The sequence below is a fragment of the Melospiza georgiana genome, chromosome Z (assembly GCF_028018845.1).
Source record: "Melospiza georgiana isolate bMelGeo1 chromosome Z, bMelGeo1.pri, whole genome shotgun sequence".
NCBI lineage: Eukaryota > Metazoa > Chordata > Aves > Passeriformes > Passerellidae > Melospiza > Melospiza georgiana.
The window spans coordinates 35361087-35384505 of NC_080465.1; the positions used below are offsets into that span (position 1 = coordinate 35361087).

General features: G+C 39.5%; 1 protein-coding gene across 1 annotated transcript; it reads right to left on the reverse strand.

Annotated features, from left to right (window-relative positions):
- Positions 1-1283: 1283 nt before the first annotated feature.
- LURAP1L (leucine rich adaptor protein 1 like) lies at positions 1284-20968 on the reverse strand. The gene is made up of 2 exons (XM_058044324.1): positions 20771-20968; positions 1284-1804 (listed from the first exon to the last, which is right to left on the reverse strand). The coding sequence occupies exons 1-2, from the start codon at positions 20966-20968 to the stop codon at positions 1430-1432; spliced, it is 573 nt and encodes a 190-aa protein (XP_057900307.1). The 3' UTR covers positions 1284-1429.
- Between the last annotated feature and the right edge of the window lie 2451 nt (positions 20969-23419).

Consider the following 23419-nt stretch of genomic DNA (forward strand, 5'->3'; position numbering starts at 1 on the left):
TTTGCCAAGTTCATTATGACCAATGCAAAGTATACATCTTGTTTTTTAATTCTGAGAGACACAGAAACCTCCTGTACTGAGAAATGATGGAATTGGTCACAGAGCACAAATTACCACTATCAATTTCTTGATTTTTTTTACCTTTTCTTTACACTTGATGTTGCTCAAGACTGGACAAGATGGATCCCTGGAATCATGGCTTGGATGAACAGAACCTTATTGTACTACCTCAGAATTAACCAAATCCACATACATCAACGGCTGCATGTACTTGTATTCCTTCAGAATCTGGGCAATCGTTTTTAAATGGGAGCCTGCCTTACACTTAGTAAACACAACTTTAGTGAGGGAATTCATGCCTTCACTGGCAATAGGAATACTGTCAAACTTGGTGAAACAGAACACTTTTAAATGATGTGTAAGTATCAATAACTCTTTTGCTGTTTCTTATGCTGGAAATATAGATTCATCATCTGTTAGAGTGTCTTGTTCAATTTTAGTTCTTTTACTCTAATTTTCTTCTTACCATAGAAGGATAAAATCTTGGGGGGTTTGTTATGATTCTGAAGCACTTAAAAGAAAAATCTACCTCCTAATCTTTACAAAAGCAGAGATCAGTCTCAAAACAGAGGGTCTACATGCAACAGTTACTGCTTTACTTCTGAGGTACTTCCAATACAACTGATTAGCTGCAGCTCTCCACTGCACTAGTAGGCACAAAAAAGTTAAGGCAAACTCTTACTTGTAAAACAGGAAAGGAAAAGGCAGCAGGGTAACACTGCTGAATTAAAAAAAAAAAACCAAACAAAAACCAAACAATTAGACAAGAGACAAGAGAACATAGCAAAATGAAAGAAACCCCATACTGAAAAGTTTAGAATACTTTATATTTCAAAGGAAGACTTTACAGCTTATAAGAACCAAATTTCACTGCTTAGAAAAGGAAAATTATTTTGTAAGGTATTTTCAAGATTCATATTTAAGGCTTAATAAAAACAGTGTCTTTGGAAAGACCTGACACGGTAGTCAAGAAACTTTATGACAACATATATTTTTCAGATGATGTTTTATTAACAACAAATACAAAATTGTTAATCATTGTTTATTCATTCTCTGATGTTTAAGTTTAAAGATGAAGCTTTTCCTTGACCAGTTTTACAGACTTGTAAATATAGCATTGTAAAAAATTAAAGCAAAAATAATTGTGACAATAAATTAAGAAAATGTGAGAAGGAGGAGGATGAGACAAACCCAACCCATCAAGGAGAAAATGCATTAGAAGCAATAGAAAAGTTAAGCAATAGAATTGAAGTATCATACTATATTCTCCTTCCAAGAGGACTTTGGGGGTTTTGCACATGAAATAAAATAGCAGCAAAGAAAAAGGGTAAGTACAAGTGCATTTGTGTCCCACTGGAACTTGTTCTTATTAAGCAAAACAGTAGTACTCATCAGAATCAATTTTTGGATGCTTATGCAGAGACTGTGAGTCCTCCGTGACAGAAGAATCACTGAATTTGTCCAGATCTGAAGGGGTCTGGTGACCAGGAACATCATCCACTAAGGTGTCCAAGTAACTCCCCACTGATATTCCATCCAGTCCATCACTACAGTCTTGCAAACTGTTACAGCTGCCATGGAGCGATGTCTCCTGACTTTCTAGCAAGCTGCACAGGCTTCCACTCAAACTGCTGCCTCTGCTGGCTATGGCTTTCTCTTCAATCATCCACTTTATTGATTCAATACTTTCATTGATGAGTAGGAGCTGGCGCATAAGCTTCACATCAGTGGCTCGGAGATTAACCTACAAGGCAAAAATAATTAAAAAAATTACTCTTTTCATAATCAAGCCAAGGAGCAGGCTTGAATGGGCTACAATAAAACACAAAAGAAATTCCATCTTTCCTATCTAGGACAAATATATTTCAGTAACTAGTAAAAAAACCTCACAAGCAAACAAAAAAAAAGCCCCAGAAGTATACCTATACTAATACTGGTCAGCCTCCCTAAGCAGTCCATTAACAGGACTGATAGTCAATGGCAAAACTTGTACGCACCCTGGTACCATGCTGTTTAGATGAGAAACACAGCTGCTATGACAACTCCTGGGGATAGCCTTCCAGTAATGAGAGAAGCAAGACACAAAGCCATTTCTATTTAACTCTACTCTAAGCTACTTATGGCTACAGATGTCTAGGCATTTAGCCCTAGTTATCCTTACTATGGCTACCTGGGAAACCTAATATTTTCAGATGTGCATAATTTGGAAAAAAGCTTGTGGATATTCAACTTTTACTCACGCTCTCCTTAGTGGACACTAAAATCTGCTATATAAATGTCTGAGAGTTGAAATATTTAATTTATTGAAACTGTAGCTTTCAGTTATTTTAACCCATAATAGATGAAGGTGATGAAGTTCAGAGTTAACAACGTATTACAGGCATGGAGCAAGCATTTGCCATAGCTAACTAAATAAAAAGTGGACTTTAAGAACCAACTCTTACTTTCTCACTTAGTTGTAGTGGTTGATGCAAACACATAGAAGGGTTAATAGTAATGCACAGTGGAATATTACAGTGTTGCATTTCACAGATATATTTGAGTTAACCATCCTAATGTGTTCCTTAACAGGCAAACTGTATAAAACCATTTTTAAGTCACTTCAGCTGACAAATAAAGGTGAGACTTAAACCTTATATTCATTGTTTCCTTCTCTTCATCTGAAATATCATAGGTACTGGAAAAAATAATCTGTGACCCTGCCATATTGAAAATTTGAAAGTCTTCACTCAACTGAAAAATAAAGTAAAAAGAAGTAAGACCTATTACATCAGACAACAGATATTTTATACAATTCTTCAAGTCCACAATTGTACAGAAAAATAGTACCTGTATTGTTCATATACAATGGACTGGAACAGAATGAGTATTCTCAGGAAGCAAAGACTGTATCTTGTTTTGCCAAGAGTATAATCTGAACATGATCCTTTCCATATTCAAATGCCATCTTCTCAGTACCCCAAATTTCCCCAACTGGATAGAGTTGTTTAAAAATTACTTTAATGTATTTTTATTCTCTTAGACACTGAAAGATTGTTGTGGATCCAGCTAGGACTCTTCCTAGCAGCTGTTATGGTTTTGCTCCCTGTATCTGTGACCAAAGCATGTCAGTAGCATTCCAGTGTTTCAGCTCTTGCTGAGCAGGGAGTGCAATCAAGGCCTTTTCTGTTTTTCACTCTGCACCCTCAGCAGGTAGGCTAGGGCCGAGAAAGATGAGTGAAGTGGACAGAGATGGGACAGTTGACCAGAATTCATCAAATGGTTATTTCTTGCCATAGAATGTTGTGCTCAGCAATAAAACCTGTGCATTTAATCTTTCCTTTACAGCTGCTGCTTGGGGGCCAGCTTGGTCTACTGGTGGGAGATGGTGTGTCACTGACTTTGCATCACTTGTTCATTCAATTTATTTCCTTAATTTTTAAACTGTCTTTGTTACAGTCTAAGTTTTTCTCACTTTTGTTCTTCTAATTCTCTCCCCTGCTCCCACTCGAAGAGGAGAAGAGAGTGAGTGAGCAGCTGGGAGTGATCTGGTGCATGTTTAGTTACTGGCCAGGGACAACCCAATACAAAGACATTTCGAGCTTTGCCAGTAACAGACTGCCTGTATAACCGTCATATGTATTCCCACTTCCTTCCCCAGTCCTCAGAATGACCTCTGAATTATTCTCAATCCACTATCACAAGATTTAACACAGCTAACCTGGTACTGTGCAAAACAGCTCTACCTACCATTCATAGTTTTAACAATATTGCCCATCTATCATTGTTTGAGAAGTGAGGTTATGAAAACAGATTGACTATTTTGTAGTTCTCCTGCCCAAGCCAATTCCTCTACTCTAACTAATAAATCACTGTAAACCATTTGCTCGGCAACTAGGCTGTCACGAAAGCAGTAAATTACCCAACTTCTCAAATGCAACTACAGACTTCAGCAACTTGCTGAATATAAACATGCTCAAAGACAAGTTTCCCAAAAGGCTGATTAAGGAAATGTTTAACAGAACTAGCACCAACATGACTCAAATGAAACAGTCCCTTTTAGATAAAGTAGGCATCTCATATATTTCAGATTCAGTTCACAGGAAATATTTTTTTTTCTCTAAATACAGCAACAGCTTCAGCATTTTTGTGGAGTAGCCTTACTGGAAACAATTCTTTGCATTCCTGAGTACTAGAATCCTCCTCCTCCTAGCTACCATGTCATTCCAAATCTCCCATATCAAGAGTGTGCTTTTCCTAAAGCAAATACTAAAATGTAGTTTAACAAGTGTCATCTTTCTTTAATATGGTCTATTTCATAATCTGTTCAATAACACAAAAATGTCAAAATGACATTTTTTTGCCCCTTATGTGCTCTAGCACAGAAATAATCACATGAGTTTTTACTCACTTATGTAGCTGCAACCCATTTATCTTGGAAGTTGTTGGAGTACACAAGTTGGAGTGTTCTTAGAGTAAACAAGTCAGTTCAAGACTGGTTCAGCTAACAGGACTAAACACAATAAAATCTCACCATGCTTGACAGCTGCATTTGTTATGCACAGTAACAGGTGCATTTCAGGAACAATCTAAACAGCATATCATAGCTAATACAGCCTTTTCAGACCAGTTTTTATAGCTATCCCTTAAGTTAAAGCTAGAGCACACACTGGACCACTATAGGGAAGGTGCATGTTATTATGGACCAATTCTCAGCAAAAACTTACAGTGTATAAAGAAAACTACAAAAGAGTGAAAACTAATTTCCTATTACAGGTTAAATTTTATATAGTTTTGCTTAGTCTTGCTCCATATATTTCCACAATAGTGCTGATCACAGTACGGAATACTAAATGTTTGACATTTAGAGCTAGTCAGAGCAAGAGAAAATAATGAAATTAAAGTGACAGCATCTTTCAAGTAACACATTCTGGTAGTGTAAGTGCACAGATTAGCATTCAGAAAAAAACCATAACTTTAATCTGGAAGGAATAACTGGACTAAACATCTGTCTGTGCCTCCCTCTCATACCTGTTGTTCTAACAAAATATTTCTTCCTCTCTTTTGGTCTTCTGTAATAATATGTACAACACTCTCATAATTTGCTCAAGAGAATTGATATACACATAAACATAAAGGCTTTTGTGTACATATATATGCAGAGAGACACACAAATATCCATGCTATTTTTTACTATAATTCAGTGTTTTTGAGAAAGATTGACTAGGTTGTTGCTTTTAGAATAAAACTCTGAATGACCACGACTGCTAACAAAGACAACTATTGCTTCCTGGCAGTCACCCAAAGTAGTGCATTGATCACTTGCCTTTTGGATCATAGTCACATATGTAGTCACAATCTGGGCAAAAGAGCCTTGCATTCTGCTGCTGCGTGTTCTGCAGACATAGCTTCCAGTCAGTTCCAAACACAGTGGGTCACACTCCCCTCCAGAAATGGCAAACCTAGACTGGTAATATACCCTGCTAAGCTGTGAAAGCTGTTTGAAATGTTAGATTCTTCCTGCAGATTACTTTCTTTTAAATTGCTGGCTTCACATGCTGCTTCTTCTAATTACAGGAACTCTGCAAGGATATTAACGGCAACCATAAAACGTGGCTTCAGGAAAAGATATCCCTAAGTTTATTTAAATTATTTCAGTTTCATTTCTTCTCAACACATTTATGCTCTGTGCTGTAAAGAGTCTACTAGTAAAAGAAAAAGAAGTGAGGGACCCTAAAGCAAGTATTTTTTTCAGGCTAAGTCTTTGAGCCAGAGCACAGTGAAGTAAGTCCTCACAACAGGATTCAGGGAGCTATTTAAGTCACTCCGATCAGAAGCTCTGCTCTGCTCTGCATCTCAAAATGAATCTAGGGTTAGCTGCTCTGGAATCTGTGTTCTAAAACATCTTAAGTTTGGACACAAATTCCATGCTAAGTAGAAATGGATGGAAACAGTAGCAAAGTACAGTACTCCTGGGGAAGTCTCTCAGACCTTCCCAGGCCTGGGAAGTCCGGCAAAAGTAACAAACATGGGGAGGGTTAGATGAAACTACCTGCATCCAATTCCATCTGTTGCTAAACACTACCACACCCATCTCTATCACAATTTTATAAACAGAATTTCAAACCTGTAGAACTTTTCCATACTAAATAGGTGTGCATAACCACTATGGTTCAGGAGTATTAATGCTACTATTGTTTCCATTTCCTAAGACGCGTCAAAGATAGCTTTCTGCTTTCCTGTTCAATTTCTTCTATTTCCCTTAATCAGGATGAAGAGCTTGCCAGCTATGCCTACCTCCCCTTTAAGTTTTAAAAGGAAGGTTACCTCAGCTTCTCATAAAATAGCAAATTCCATCAATTAATTCCAGATGCAATTAAAAAAAAGCAATCGATGAATGTCCAAATAATAATTTGTTTTGCAGTCTGAGACATCTCTTCTGAAAAAAAGCTAACCTTACCCCATTTTCTCCTGGTGTTACTTTTACTATTACAAACACTGAATAACAAGTTTTAAAGTAAGTAAGGAAATTAATTTAAGAGGCAAAAGATGAGGAAAATAAAACAGTGGCTGGCAATTACTCAAGTCTTATCAAGATACAAATATGGTAAGAAGATATATAAGGATTAAAAAAATGGTCAACAAAACCTCATAGACTAATTATGTGAAACCATAATAAGCTAAAATACCATAAGCAACTTATTCAAAATACGTGAATTCAAGTTTTATTTAACTGCAGTCACCAAGTTAACAAGTTTACAACAGGGATAATCTGGAGACACACAGAGGAATTGTTTATAAGACACCATCTCAAAGCATGAAGCATGCCATTTGAGGGTAAGCAAGCTGAAAGTGATACTACAACAGCTTCTCAACACCAGTGAGTAAAAGAGATGCTTTTTTTTCCATTTAACATGTCTAAATAAAATAAAATCACAAATAACAAATCATGTCTGCTCCTTTAACAAACAGGATGATTAACAGGCTGTGCAGGAGCTACATCCTACTTAAATTAAAACATATGCATGTGCATGTCTCTAAACTTCTTGCCTGCTTCTAAATTGTCCCACTGATTCAAGGTCTTAGAACTGGTTTCTTCATATAATTATGCTGCTTTAGGCAATGGTATTTCAGGATCAAGATAAAAAAAAATCAGAATACCTAGGCTGACTTCTGAATTTGAACTTCTGAATTTGAATCTTCAGCATCTCCTGTTAAAAATGAAGGGAGTTTTACATGACAGAGGATAAGAAAACAAGTTTACTGTCATTAAGTGGAAGGCATCTTCTCTGGAGGAACAGTAACTGATTGTGGGAATGTGCAACATGCACTCCACAGCAAAGCCAGCTAACTGTGGTAAATTCAGACACCACAAAAATTCAAGCTAACACAACCAACCTGACTGAAACTCTGTATAAGTTCTCTCAAAACAATGGAGATGTGGACCAAAGCCTGGAAGAGAATGAGACTGTTGGAGTCAAGGGAGGTGCTACAATGTTCATCATTATGCCTTCTGTCTCTGACTGTGATTTACCTCACACTGAGCTAGCTAAATTAAATTTCAGTCAACAGCAATAATTGTAGATCAACAACTTTTTCTGCATCTTGCTTCTTTTAGCACGGACTTGTGTTATAATATATTGCTGTATCATTTTCCTGTTTATTTTCTTCTGATTTTTAGGCTTGTGGTAAACTTCAGACAATGAGGGAGCACATAAAAAAGCTACATATAGATACCAAAGCTAAATTTTTGTGATCCATTGTTGATTTGCAGTTATGGTTCATTGATCTACCTTTTTTCTGCAAAGTAAGTAAGTTACACTGACCTTTCTCAGCTGTACTTCCACAAATGAGTCACAATAAAAACATTGTGGCAGACCACATAAGTTTTGATCACTTAATTTTTGACTTCTTTTGCAAGAGATTGTTTATAATCTTGTATCTCTTGAAGATTCCAAATTTGTTAAAACCCTCATATCAGATTTTTTAGGTAGCGTTCATTACAATGGTTGAACTCCCAGCTGCTCATAAAGCGAGTAGTCATTGAGTTCTCCGTTTCTGTCTGCACCCTTAGCTACTTTAAACAGAGGCTCCAGCCTAGCCATTGTCCTGCTTCGAGTTCCTGCATTTCCACTGCAATCCTTCACCAAGAGCTCGCAATAAGTATTTCCACAGGTCTGTCTGTAAAATCTGCCAGCCACAAAACACAGCTCTGAGCACAGTGACTTTTAATTAGGAAGGAGAAAGACCATGTGATTCCACATCAGCCACAAAAGGATTTTACTGTAAGGAGAGGTTACCGATCCATTAGCTAAAGCAAGGAAGCAGGCAGGTCAGGTCTGAGCCACCACCGGAATAATGTAGGAAAACAGACCAGAATAATTAGGAAGCAGAGCAACTTCATGAGAAGCAAGTTAGTTCAGTAGGCAATGAGCATAAATAATTCAATGAGCAGGTTCCAAGGACGAATCTTGCAAATATATGAAAAAAATGTTATGCTAATATGCTCATCATCTGATACAGGAAATTTCAGTACTGGCGATTTACATTTTTCTATTTTAATATTTTAATTTTATGCATACTAATTGTTTCCCTTATACTTAACAGGAAAATACATTCCACCAAGCTGTGCAATTGTTTAGTCATATTACCTCTGAAAAAATTGAAAAAGTTAATCTCAAGGCCTTTTTTCACTGCCTTGAAATATGCATGGTCCTTGTCTGGGCAGTATGTGTGGGCAGCCTGCCAAGTGCATTAATACCTTTGATAATAACATACCAATGATTATGATGAATCATTTGATCAGTAGGATATACTTTTTCTCCTAACATTATAGTGTTTGAGGTATCTTCTATGCTTAAGTGTAATAAAAAAACATTCCCGGGGAAAAAGTATATTTTTATTTTTTTCTTTTGTTTTTTTCCATCTCTTAATTTTGCTGTGAAAAAGATGAAGCTATTTAAGTATCTCCTAAGTAGATATGAAAGTGACTGTCAAAAGGAAACATGACATAAAATTGAAAGCAAGTAGAAGGAAAAAAAAGTTAATTAGTCAGGTTCTTATTTCCTCACCTCCTGTCCAAATAAAACAAATGTTAAATAAGCATTTTAAATACACGGAATTAACACAAAATTCAAAGAAAGAAACATCCCATCACAAAAGGATAAAAAATATAAAAGGAAAATCCCAGCTCTTTTAAAGTTTAGTTGAACTAACATGAAAGAAAGCAGTGAGAAAATGTAGGGATTTGTGAAGAGGAAAAACTTCTAATGCTGTTGGAAGGTTTTACTGAATGTTTCCAAATATCTCAAACTTCTGTCAAAAAAGCTTCATCTGACCTTAGAAATGTATCTACTGTGCCAAAGGTGAACATGTCCAGAACAATCCATAATATGGACCCACATTTGTTGACAGACAAGATAACTCCATTGCAAACATTCAGGTCAATACGAAGCTGTAGCATTTGGCTGCGAGTGTCAGAAAGTGTTACAGCAGATGGACGATCACAGGATCATTATGAAGTGTTCTGGACACCAGCCACAATGCAGGACTGCATGCATCTTCTGATCAACATGAGACAGCACCGGGGCTCAAGAACATATGTAATTTCTTTTTTTGTTCATTGGATTTCACTCTCTGCCTTATTTATGTCTGTCCTGACCAAAACATACTCTTAGAAACACTATGCAAAAAAAATGAAAAATTATAATAACCACTCCATACCTGTTTATCCCTTCAAAATTAATTACTTTTAATACTGGCACTATGGAAATTACTCAAAAGCATACAACTAAAATAAAAGAAGATAATAGGGTTTGCTTACAGGTATACGCAAAGTTTGAAAATACTGCCTCTATAGAGATAACAGCAAAGTTTGAAAACATTTTAAAACCTAAAAAATCCCCAAAAACCAAGCCTATAAAAAAAAGACATCAAAACACTCAACATTTCATTGAATCGCAACTGAGACACAACAATAGAAATACTGGAGAGAAATCTGAAATCTCTTGAAATTCAAGTCTGATTTCACAATACCACTGGACACATACAATTAAAAAAAAAAAGTCATTGCCTGAATCTCCCCAGAATTCAAAATGGAATTCTGTTTGAAACAATTCTGTGTTCTGGAGATGGGGTATATCCTATTGAAAGCATATTTTTAATCTAACAACAAAATCTCTAGTAAAGGCAACCTGCAGTCCTATTTACTGAAAGTTTATCTGAATTAGAATCAAAAAGAACTTCAAGACAGCCTTGGTATTATAAATTATCAAATGAGCTCCTAAAAAAACCTTAGTAGTCCTAGAAACTGATTTGCTAATAAGTGGGATTTTTCCCCTATTAAAACATTATGAGCGATAAGTTCCCATGATAAATTTTTGAATATAAATGATTCAGTATCTTAAAAAATAAGGAGTTTTGTTTCATTTTATGTTCACTTTGTGATCTGTTTGAAATTCCATGTCTTTCAGCTTACTTTTTCCTCATCCAAATCTCAGTGCTGTAATCACCATTCTCCTAAAATATGGTCCCTACACAGTCTTTACATCTCTCTGAAAGTACTAGCAAGTTTGAGGTTTTAGATATCATCAAATGGCCTATTTTGAGTCTTTCAAACAAAACCACCTTTTTAAAACTCCAGGTATCTACAAAAAAATTAAGTAATTTAGTTCTTTCTCATCTACTAAGAAGGTACCGAATAGCTAGAAGCTAACCTGCATCTGGGATCAAAGGAATAAAAATCAAGGAGCAAACAGGCTACAACCATTTCTAGCAAGCTAAAATACTGAAACTGGCCAGCACAACAAGATGAGCAGGCTGTTAGAAACTACACCAGCTGCAACTTCTGAGCCCTTTTGGCTCAAAAACCCACAGACCCCTTTTTTTCCCACAGAACACACCACAGCAATTCATTCCAGAGGTCACAAGCTGTGATTGTCAATGAATGCTAACAATTAAACAAACACACATCTTATGCTTCCAGGCTAGGATGTCAGAAGGTAGTAAGAGTAACTAGTCGTAAACTATTAACTACAAGGCAAGACCAGGCACTGTAGGTAACATTTTCTTTCCACATTATTTGATCAATTCTCTGATCAATAACTTATATCCACACCACATAGTGCAGTCCTCAGCTTCTCCAAAACAACTCTAGCTCATGCCATATACTTTTATATACTCTTTTACACTTTGCACTAAAACCTGTTCTTAGCAAAGATTTCTACATAGAAGAGCACTGGGGCATTATGAAGTGATTCTAGTTCAGCAAAGAATATTAATCATAGCTGTCAATGCAATTATCAGATGTATGAGTAGCTATAGAAGGAATCAAGGTGATTGCTTACATATCTCATTTCTTCTTCTATAAGGAAGTACTAGCTACTAAGGTAGTTGGGGAGGAAAAATAACGTGCAAGACTTGCAAAACATGGCTAGGGAAAGACATATATGGCCTTTCTGAATAACCAAAGGTAACCTGGGAAAAGAGAGAACTAGTCAAGGAAAACACAGCAGAATTTGGGCTAGAGAAGTTTGGTTGTATTTGAAAAGAGCTGGTAACAGCTCTTCTGAAGAAATTTTGTTATTAAACTTCACAGAGTACAAACTAATAACAATGAAGGAAAGAAATTACAAAATATTAAAGATCATAGTGTTTTTTGGTTGCATTTTCTTTCTTGTCCGAAATGGGTGGACTGATGCTCTGCACTGGTGAATGCCTAAGCAGCTTTATGAAGTTATCATCACAGATGGCTACCTCATCTGGCTATGGGGAAAACAGCAACATGCCTTCATTTCCCTGCCTCAGTCACAGCAACTGGTAGCAGGAGGTAACAAAGGAGGATGTAAATTCCATAGGCCTTTGAAGAACATCACTATTAGTTTGGTTTGCTAGTAGCAACACTCTTCTCTTGCAGAGAGGCTTTCTCCTCTCTCTGCTGCAGCAGGATTTACAGTTTTCTCCTACAAACCCTGTAACACTAGAACCCTGCCACATAACACCACTTGAAAAAATATTTCAGTGCACTGCACAATTCTGCCAAGACATGTGGACAAGTCATTAACAGTCACAGTGGTTAAAATAGCCCTGTGAAGGCAAAATGCAGTTGAAGTCACAGAACAGGAAAAGTCCTGTAAAAATTATTCTGCCTTCATATCTGTCCCCATCATAGCTGTATAGTTTCAAGAAGACTAGAAAAATAGCCTGAAGTTGACAATGACTCCTTGAATGACTTCCCCAATTTGTTATGTTTCTGTTCGGGCCCATCTAAATCTCATTAGTCAGAAAACATTCCTACCCACAAAAAGGGCTCTTCAACACCAAAATCCAACCTAAACCCCCCACAGTATCACTTCCATTATTTAGCCTTTGTCTAACAAAGGAAATGGTCTGTATTAGCTGCCAAACTCCAAAGGCTGTGCCAGCCTTTCAATGTGGCTGGAACAGGTCTTCCCCAGACACACTTATAAAGGTGTACATATTAATCTCACTCCAGGAAGAACACTAGATATTCAGAATCAGAGAATCATGAGAGAGTTGCAGTTGGAAAGAACCTCTGATCTAATGCCACATCACTGCTAAAGCAAGTTCAACAGGATCCAGTCCAGGCAGGTTTTCAAAATTTCAAGAGAGGCAGACTCTACAACCTCTCTGGGCAGCCTGTTCCAATGCACAGTCATCCTCAAAGTAAAAAAGCTTTTCCTTATATTTGGATGGAACCTTTTGTATTTCAGTTTGTGCTCATTGTCTCTTGTCCTGTCACTGGGCACCACTGAAGAGAGTCTGGTCCCATCTTCTTGACATCAACTCTCAAGGGTCTTACATTGGTAAGATCCCTGTTCAGCTATCTCTTCTCCAAGCTAAACTGGCCCAGTTTCTTCAGGCTTTCCTTATAAGAGAGATGATGCTCCAAACCCCTACAAATCTTTATAGCCCTCTGCTGGACCAGCTCTCCAGTAGCTCCTTCTCTTAAACTGCTAAGCCCAAAATAGATCCCCACACAGCACACCAGATATGGCCTCACCAGGGCTGAATGGAGGCCTGTCTACATGATTTTTACTAGTTTTCTGAAGAGGTGGCAAGACAATCCAGATCCTATTCCTCCTTCCATAGAAATGCTTCATAGTTTCCTCCTTGGTGTCAGGACTCTTTTTTCCTAGTAATTCGTAATTATTGGAAGGATTTTAAAAACTCAGAGTTTAAAAACTCTGAAGTTTTCAAATTAAAAAGTTTTTAAACTGAGTGTTACGAAAGTAATGTCCAATGTTTGCTGTAGCTCATAAGCAAGTGTGACCTAACAAGAGCAGTGCAACTATCTCAAATACAACACTTCTTTAAACCAATGGAAATCCTGTCGGAAGAAAAGAAAAAAAAAAGAAAAATTCAAAGCAACCAAGCTGTTCTATTTTTTTCTACCTTGGGGTAAAAATGTGTGAGCTTGAAAACACTAGTTGCATTATTGTTCTTAGCTGTGTTTCCTTCTGTACCTATAAAGAGACAGGGTTCACAGCTAAACCAGAATGCAGCAAAATGGCTCTTCTTCTGGAAGCATTTGAGTCATGAATGCAGCTGATATCTAACAGCAGCAAACAAAATCACAAATTATGCCAGTGAACTGTTTATAGAACCTGAAACCCTCAGAAATTGAAGAGCAATTTACCATTGCTTTAAAGTCACTAAATGCTTTCACTTCATCTGGCACTGCACCCACCAGGGCCACACAGCACCGAGAGGAGTTCATTGTACAGCATGGCAAAGGAAACATTCAGATAACTTCTCTGGCAGCTTAGCTAGTTTGTGTTTACAGTTAATTAAGAAATGTGCCAAACCATTCTCCTGACAAACTGTAAGGGTTAAGAATGGCTAGGTTGATGGGGATAGGCAAGGATTGGATTGCTGAGGCCAGAGTTGCATTGGTGTGCCAGTACGCTCTTTTCCATGTTTATGGAAGCTGTAGGTGAGTTTCCAAATCCTGACAAAATGGAGTAGCTGACTTTATATACTTATATACCTGACATATTTTTACTCTCCAATGTCCTTCCTTATCTTCTTCTATGCAAGAAGAGAAACCTGCTTGAGAGCTACTTCAAAAGAGGGGGATTCTGAGATACATTTTATCTTCAGGCAGGCACCAGAGGGACTCTGAAACACAACAAGTGACCAGTGAAATGAATGACCATCCCAATATCCTTGTAGACTTGAATAGCTTGAAAGGTTGAACTATGTTGTTTATATCTTTCAAAGATTTAATACACGATGGTTTATGGACCCTCTGGACGTGTTTTGGTCACTCATTTTGGTCACCCTCCAAATTAGAGCTGCTTCCAGTTACTTACCATGAGCACTTTCACCATGGGAAAAAGCTTTTAATTAGAAGCCCACATTTAGGGGAGTAAGGCTGGATAGTATAGGCTACGAGTCTGCCTTCACAACAAAAAAGTTTCTCTTTTATTATGAGATTGTCTTGTATTTTTATGATCAGAGCTCTACATCCTTACAAACAGTAAACACAGAACCATCTTTTGGAACTGCTTATGTATAGTAAGCATAACTTCCATGTTTGTAAATGCAAGTTAAATCCATCAGAGAAATTGCACTCAATTTAATTGAATTCCAACTACTTTTCAACAGCTCAGATCCTCTGTCTTTTCACTCCTGTAACTTCATCTTCATTTGCTTCAGATCCCAGTAACCAGCCTCACTTCCAGGACATGAACAGAAATGAAACACATGGAAAATAAACTTATCCACTGAGGAAAGTATACTGGGTTTTGACTTTGAGGGTAGAGAACAGACAAATAATCTAGTAACCTTTAAAACATGAATTGAAAATATATTATTTTTCTTTTACTATTTACTGTTAGGAAAAAGGAAGTATTGAAGAGTAGAAATGCACTTGTTGGCGGTCACCTCTGCTTAATATACATATTTGGTATTGTGCATTTCAAGTTTTTCCTGCTCATACACAAAAGATAACCTTAATTTGTTGTTGCTATAAGTAACCACATAAAAGAAAGCATCCACACAAAATTACGATGATCAAAGGGCTAGAAAATCTGCCATAGGAGGAAAGACTTAAGGAGGTAGGTCTTTTCTCCCTAGAGAAGTCCTGGGGATAGGAGTATCTCCTCACAGCATTCCAGTAATTTGGACTGATACAAAGAGGACCAGGAGAAGTTTCATCTTAACATGAGCTCAACTTTTTTCAGCGAAGGCAATCAATCATGAGAATGATTGAAGGCAATCAGCCTCCCCAGTTACACAGCTGAGGTTTTCATGATGGACTGAATGACTGACAATGTCACCCAGACTCCCTTCCCTTCTAAAGGTGGAACCAGATGGTATTCTGAAGTAGCCCTTCCACCCCAGGCCATTCTATGAAAGCCATGCTGTTATGATGCTTTAATCAGAAAGGTTATAATCAGTTTGCTAAAAGTTACCATAAACTGTACAACTCTGTGCAGAAGTGGTTTAGTATTCACATCATTTCACTACAAATTGTCAGGAATCAGACTTCAAAAACCAACTTCAATGGCTCTTCTACTCTTGAAAAAGTAATCAGGAAGGAATAATGAAATTATAATACATGTTTTCTGAAAAAAAAGCTGGCAAAAGTCTCACAGTACATGGGCAGTCTAACTGGAAGTCTTGACCTTAGTATCCCTGATGCGGCTGTGATGATTCACATCACACAGTTGCATGCACACTGAAGGACCTCACACTGATGCTGCTCGCTAAGGTACCAGCAAGGTTTCATGCACTCTTGGCCACGCAGCAGCAAAGGCTGAGTAAGAACAGACATAAACTCTGAGTACAACACTGAGATGTTCTACAATTCAAATCCTTCTTTCTGCCAGGCACTGAGTGAGGTTTGCCAGTCAAAACATATGTTTAAATATGTATTAATTTAATAACCTTGGTCAAGTCATCCTACCAGAGATGATCTGAAAAAAGGGAAAACTTGGCAAAGTACTGGCACTATAATTAAGTTGCATTTTTTCCTTATTAGAGTTGATTATTTTCCCCAAGGATTAATCGACAAGACCATTTTAACTAGTCACTCTCATAATCACTGCCCAATCTGCGTTATATGCAAAAATTGCAAACTCCTCTACTACATCATGCAAACTGGAGTAGCATGGAGAGAACTTGCTAGCAAGACAGAGGATTAACCCCTCTTTCAGTGAACTTCAGGAGGACCTGGGGAAACAAGTTTATTTCTATTTCTGTATGCCTTCTTTTTGTCTAAGAGTCTCACTTCAGGGATTCACTGAATAATGGCTCATTAAGAAACAAAGGTTAATCAAACTCACCTGCACAGTAATTTTATTTTCAAGATTTTATCTTCAGTCAAGTTTTTAAGCAAAAATTACAATTAATCTAATTGAAAACCAGCATGGGATATACAGCTTTGCATTGCTGATGAGACACACTGAAGCCAGATCTTGGCTTCAGTTAAGACAACTGATGTTATCATACAAAATAGTGAATGTGGCATCCTGCACCTACAGCATGTGTTAAAGAGATATTTCAAGTCACAGATGTAGATTTTTTAAAATCAGTCCTTCAAAGAAACTAATAAATGCAGATCCTCCAAAACTGTGCATCTAATAAATCTGAGAAAATATGAAGTTTGTCAGACTCTTTAGGGATGATAGAATAGGGTTACAACAGCCCTGTCTTTCAACCTGAACCTTCATTAATGTGCTAGGGATAGTTAAAAAACAAACAAACCCAAAACCAATAAAAAAGTAAAAAGAAACCAAACTATCGAAAACACCAAGAAGGATTGCCATTGTAATTATCCCATTTGCCTTAATTCCAGTTTCATTTTGTTAGGGATCAATGTTAATTGCCTTTAAAAATAGTTATACTAAAATTGAACTAGGAGAACAAAGAAGAAGAAAACTCAAGCAATGAGTTAGCATGAAGAATATTCCTCTATCTTAAATGGCTTTAGCATGCTCAGCTCCTTGAAAATAGGATTATTTATCCTTCAGTCTAAAAACTGCTGCACTCAGTATACCCACCTGGATGATTAGACTCACTAACACAATTTGATTCTTAACAGTATTCACTGGAAGGAATCTCATTAAAAACCCCAGCATTGCCATCTACCCCTCACTTCCAAGACACATATTATCTTTTCTGCCTTAAATATTTTCATGTAAGACATTTTTTTAGATTTTTGTATGTAATGCAGGCTATACTGTGTTTATATTTCTAGCTTGTAAAGAGACACTAAAGAGCTGAGTTCGGAAACTTTTGAATTTAAAGGGAAAAATCCACCCTATATCTTTCTTTGAGTGTTAAAGAAAATCTCCCTTTGAGTTACCCCAGAAGGAGAAATGAGGTTTTACAAGCAGTATCATTTCAGGCTGCAGAATGAGACTCACAGATTATTTACTGCAGTGAAGGTGCATGTGTTGAAAGGTGTCCTCAGAGCATGGTACACTAGAAAAAAGGCTGCAGCTATAAAGGTTTATGTTCCGCTCCCCAATGGAACATTCCACCTGTAAGACCATAGGAAGAAAGATTTTAACAGTGACAAATTTCACACTGAATCAAGGGTCAGATAGGGGGAAGTGTTCATTCCACCCAAGTTTGACCAGAGCACAGTGTTTTGACACACGCTGGCAATTACATCTTGCTTGTTCTCTAATTTATGGCCTTATAACTCAAAGGTTTTCAGGATCCAATGTAGTCTCCATCATGGACTTCATGGGAAAATGGAGGATAAGAAAAGCTAAGTAAACCTGGCCCAGCAGATTGGTATTTCAAGAACAATATGCTGTGTGCTTTGTGTGTGATTTCAGTGGCCATTTGCAAAATCAGGCGTGAGGTAAAAACAACTATCTTGAACTGCAAAAGAATCTGAAGGAGCAAGGGAAAGCCTCAACTCCTTCACCCAGACAGTTGCCACATACACTCCATCTATTTGTCAGGTACTGCAGCTCACAGTCAAACCCAGCATTTCCAAGTCAAACACTGTCTTTTTTTATATACCACTAGAAAAGAAGGACCTGAATAACCTTGGGTTTTACATGTTTACAGAAAGTTCTTTTCAAGTCTGGAATCAGCAAGTAACAAAAGCAGAGGTAGGTCTATCCAAAATTCAGTAAGCTGTAGAAGCTGCCACCATTGTACAACTAGAAAAAAGTGAACACATGACACTTGGTTTTCTACTTGTTTCCATTTTTTGCATGTTTACTACTGCAGCAGACTACTTTTCTACATGTCCAAGACTGTTGTCTTACACAAGACCTCCTATGCCTTGCAGCAAAGCCAAAGAATAATGCACTAGAAAGAGGTGTGAAATAAGAAAACAGAGGTTTTAGCTCCATTTTAGAAATTATATGCAATAAAATGATGAAAGAAACATAGAATGGAACCACAATTTTTACCTGATATTATTCTTAAATTTATAAAATATGTCCACTAAGAAAACTACAGCAGGGAAAGGGACAGATTAAGAAGCTGAAGAAACCCTTAGGGTTGAGGAAAATCCTGAAGATGCCAGAGACTAGAGCAAAAAAACCCAGGAAGGTAGTTCACTTTCACACTCTGGATTACAGAAGATAGCTGAGAGCATGGGAAAGGTATAGACAGGGTACCAATACTTCACAGTTAGTCATTGTACTGGTGGTTTAATGGGCACATACAGACCAGAAGCGCTAAGAGCATTGTAACGTGTCTCCTCTTACTCAGCATGAGAAATTAGTTCAGATAAGAAAAGTCAGTCAGTCACTGACGTGACAAAAAACAGGAGAGGGACTAAAACATGCTCCTGCTTACTACAGGGAGAGAAAGCAGAAACTCAGTGCAGAGAGGAAGAGGCAAAAGAAGAGTGTGACATGAAATCTACAAGTGCGAAATAAGTGAAGAGTCCAGCTTGAAAGGAAAAGGTGATAGGGCAATTCACTCAGGTCCCCCTTCCTTAACAGGCCTAGTTTTCTTGACATGAACAGTCATATTCTGTCAAAACTCTTGGCTACCTCATTTGGTGCCTTTGCAGTCTGACATCCCATACATGATAGGCTACCTACAGGTCATAGTGAAACCATCATGCAAGCTTAAAACCAAAATATAAGCATGAGATAAGCAGACAGTGTTTTAACTTAAATTCCCAGTGACCATTACCTAAAATCACAGAATAGCTATGGTTGGAAGTGACTTTAAAGATAATCCAGTTCCAGCCTCCCTGCCACAGGCAGGGACACCTTCCAAATGGCAAGCAGAAAAGGACCCACAATGTCTCTGGGGCAGTGCCCCTGTCCCAGTGCCCCACTACCCTCTGAGTAAACAACTCCTTCCCAATATTTCTGCATCTAACCTCTTCCAGTTCAAAGCTGTTCCCCCTCATCCTGTCACTCCATGCCGTTGTCAAAAGTCCCTCTCCCCAGCTTTCTTGTATGGCCCGGTCTAGGTAGTGAAAGGTGGCTAAAAGATCTCCACAGAACATGCTGATAGTTTGATTTGTGGAGATCTCTTAAATAATATGAAGCCATACAACAGCAGGTGTAATTTCTAATTTTTAACTCTCAGAATATCCATTCTCTTCCCCTTTTTGCCCAGCACACTTATTTTTTAAAAATTCTTACATATAGGTACACAATAGGTACATAGGTACATATAGGTACACAATTATGTACCTATATGTAGCACCACAGAGGGACTTGTGGTATGGCATTGAATTTGTTCACACAGAATAATATTGATTTATTGGCTGTAAATGGCTGAGTTCCAAGATTGTTGCATAAAGTTATCTCAACATGTTGCCAGAAAATCCTCATCTCAACCTGATCAAAATTCATCCCATGTTTAAACAGGCTTAATGACAGGAGCTACATAAAGAACTGCTACTAAAAAGTGTCTTTTGAGACTTTACATAGCACTCACTAATAAAAATGGAAGCTATCTGTGCTCACATATCTGAGGTGACCTGCATTGTCAAGATCGTATCTGCTAAGTGTTCACTAATCACTTCGTCACTTGCTTGCAGAGTTTCCTTTTGGTTTATCTTTGAAAAAAATAAGCCAGTTTTATGGCAACATTTTATGGCAAAATAAACTCACTGAGATGGGAACATAAAGTAGGACAAGCACCTGCACTAAGTAAACAAGATCTGAACTACATACAGGACAGTCCTATGATAGATGACTGGCAGAAGAAAGTATACCATTCAACCAAAGTAGATATAATTGTTTTTTCAAGAATTACTCTTCATCAGCCTGTTTTACGTCTATGAAGTCCAGCAATCAGGTCCCCGAATTCCAGGCCAAATTTCCAGCCTGAAAATATCCTGTGTGTCTTTAGGTTCTGGCCATGAACAGAAAACAGGTGCAATGCAGAAAATGCAGTTACGACAAAGGGATAGTGCTTAATTTCTTTTATTGGTACTCCAGCTTTAAATACTTCGAACGAGTTGACAGGAACAGAAGCCAACTACGAGTCCCTGACGAACTGCCCCGCTGCGAGGGACATAGCCGACAAGTGCCTCGCTCTACGCCGCACCGACGAGGGGCCCCTTGCTTTCCCAGCCGGCAGCAGAGCCCTCGCTGCCGCCCGGCCGCAGGGGGATGGATGAGCGGCGGCTGCTGCTGCGGGGACAGGCAGCACCTCCGTCCCGCGGGGGCCCGGCCGGCAGGGCGCATGCAGCGCGGTCCCCGGCCCGGGCCGCCGCCGGTGCTGCCGAGCGGTGCGGAAGGGCTGCGGCCGGCGCCCGGCTACTCACCATCTCCTGCCTCAGGAGCTGAAGTTTCGCCTCCAGACGGGCCAGGGCGGCAGCGCGGCGGCGGCGGGGCCCGGGGGCCGCGGCGGCGGGGCGGGCCGGGAGCTCCTCCCCGCGCAGGGGCCGCGCCAGGCTCTCGGGCACTTTGCGCCCCAGCTTCTGCTCGACGTCGCGGAGGTCAGGCGGGGCGCCGGTCTCCATGGCTCGCCCTGCTGGGGCCCGAGGCGGCAGCGGCGGCACTACCCGCGCCCGCCCGGCCGCTGCCGGGACGCGGAGGCGCGGAGAACCGCGGCAGCGCCGGGGACGGCGAATGCGCCGCGCGGGGGATCCGCGGCGGGCATGGGCATCTCCCAGGCGCACCGGCCCTTCCCGCCCGCTCCCCGGCCGCCGGGGAAAGGCAACAGCGGCCGGGCGCGGGCGATGGAGAAAAACGGCCCCGCTTCGTGTACGAGACCGCGACGCGCCCCAGTAGCTGCGGCCGGCACAGCGCGACCCGAGTCATCCCGCGTCCCGCCCGGCTGCAACTTTAAAGCCGCGGGCAGGTGGAAGAGGCGCGGCGCGGCCCTCCCACCGCGGTGCCCGTGCGCTGAGGCCCGGCACGCCCGCCCGCGGCCCCGGGGCGCCCCCGCACGGCGGGGACCGCCCAGTCCGGCCCGGCCTGCCAGGGCCGCGGGAACACCGCGTCCCTCGGGACAGCCCGGGCACGGAGAGGGGGACGGAGAGGAGAGGCAGAATGAAAGGGAACAAGGGAAAAAATAAAAAAGAGAAGAAAACAACAACAAAAAAGTGAGAAAACTAGAAGGAAAGGGAGACAGGGAAGGGTGAAAGGGTGGAAGGGTGGAAGGAAGTGGCGGAAGGAAGTGGCGGAAGGAAGTGGCGGAAGGAAGTGGCGGAAGGAAGGAAGTGGCGGAAGGAAGGAAGGAAGTGGCGGAAGGAAGTGGCGGAAGGAAGGAAGGAAGTGGCGGAAGGAAGTGGCGGAAGGAAGGAAGGAAGTGGCGGAAGGAAGGAAGGAAGGAAGGAAGGAAGGAAGGAAGGAAGGAAGGAAGGAAGGAAGGAAGGAAGGAAGGAAGGAAGGAAGGAAGGAAGGAAGGAAGGAAGGAAGGAAGGAAGGAAGGAAGGAAGGAAGGAAGGAAGGAAGGAAGGAAGGAAGGAAGGAAGGAAGGAAGGAAGGAAGGAAGGAAGGAGGGAGGAAGGGAGGGAGGGAGGGAAGGAAGGAAGGAAGGAAGGAAGGAAGTGTCGGAAGGAAGGAAGGAAGTGTCGGAAGGAAGGAAGGAAGGAAGGAAGGAAGGAAGGAAGGAAGGAAGGAAGGAAGGAAGGAAGGAAGGAAGGAAGGAAGGAAGGAAGGAAGGAAGGAAGGAAGGAAGGAAGGAAGTGTCAGAAGGAAGGAGAAAATGAATAGGAAAAAGGGAAAGAAAGTAGAAAAAGAAAGGAAAATGAGAGTCACCCCTTCTCACAAGGGACAGGAGCATAAGTGCAGTGTGAATGGTATTCCCACTTATCAAGCATATTTTATTGCAGGCAAGTGCATTTTCCTTAATATTTCTCTTAATTTTTTGTCCCCCTTCTCTTTAAGAAGCAAAGCAAAGCTGAATCAGTTGCTCTAACTGATAGCAAGACACATGTTGGCTGTGCAGATGGCAGTGCAAATGTGTCCTGTTGCTTCTTGTCCCAGGATGCTCCTTGTCCCATGGCACTGAAAAAAATTTTAGGCACTAAAGTATGATAGCCACACCTGTGGAGCTACCAGTGACACATGTCAAGGGGGTTGAGGAAGTGAGGCCAGCCACTCTAGGTGTCAGGTCCTCTATAGCAACTAGAATCACAAAGTGTGCTTTGCTGAACTTTAGGAAAAAAATGTTTTTACAGCAAACTGGATGCTTTTGGTGAAATAATTTAATCTATACTTTAAAATCTAAGATTTATTATCAGGGACCTTTGCAAGGGTTTAGTTCAGTCAACTAAAAAATCTGCAGATGTATCTGATATCTTAAAAGTACATTGATTTTAGACCAGGACCCTTATTTTATCACTATAACCATCTGGAAATACTGTGTGAGACACATATGAAAAGACATTTATTGCTCTCATGTTTGTCACATATGTTTAGTTCATATGACAAAACACCATTAATACTCTTCTCAGAAAAGAAAGCCAAAACCAGCTGCTTACAAATAACAGTTTTCCTTCTTACTGCCTCCACCCCCAAATATTTCCTGAATTTCTATTTTCATGTAGTGATATTTACAGACTAACTTCTATATAGTCTCATGTTAATATTGATTTATGGCATTATGTAAGTTAGTAGGGATGACACTGAAATTCTTTCTCCCTGAGCTACGAACACCTTGTTAAGTAAAATTTTAAGTTTTCATGACTGTTGTTACAACATTGAGCTGTAGAACTCCTTTGTTCTACAAGAAGTATCCTATAAAAAAAGGTCATGATTCAATTGTATTCAGACTTTCTGTTTGAAGAAACCTAAGAAAAATTCTGAAATATTAATTTTTCTTTAAATACTTCAGATAACCTGAATTATCAAGATTTTAAAAATAAAAATGGAAGAGAAAAATTACAAAGAATTTATGCTAGTTTGATAAAAGGTTTTTCAGTGATAAAAAATTTCTCCAAATCCTACTCTAGATAATCTAAAAG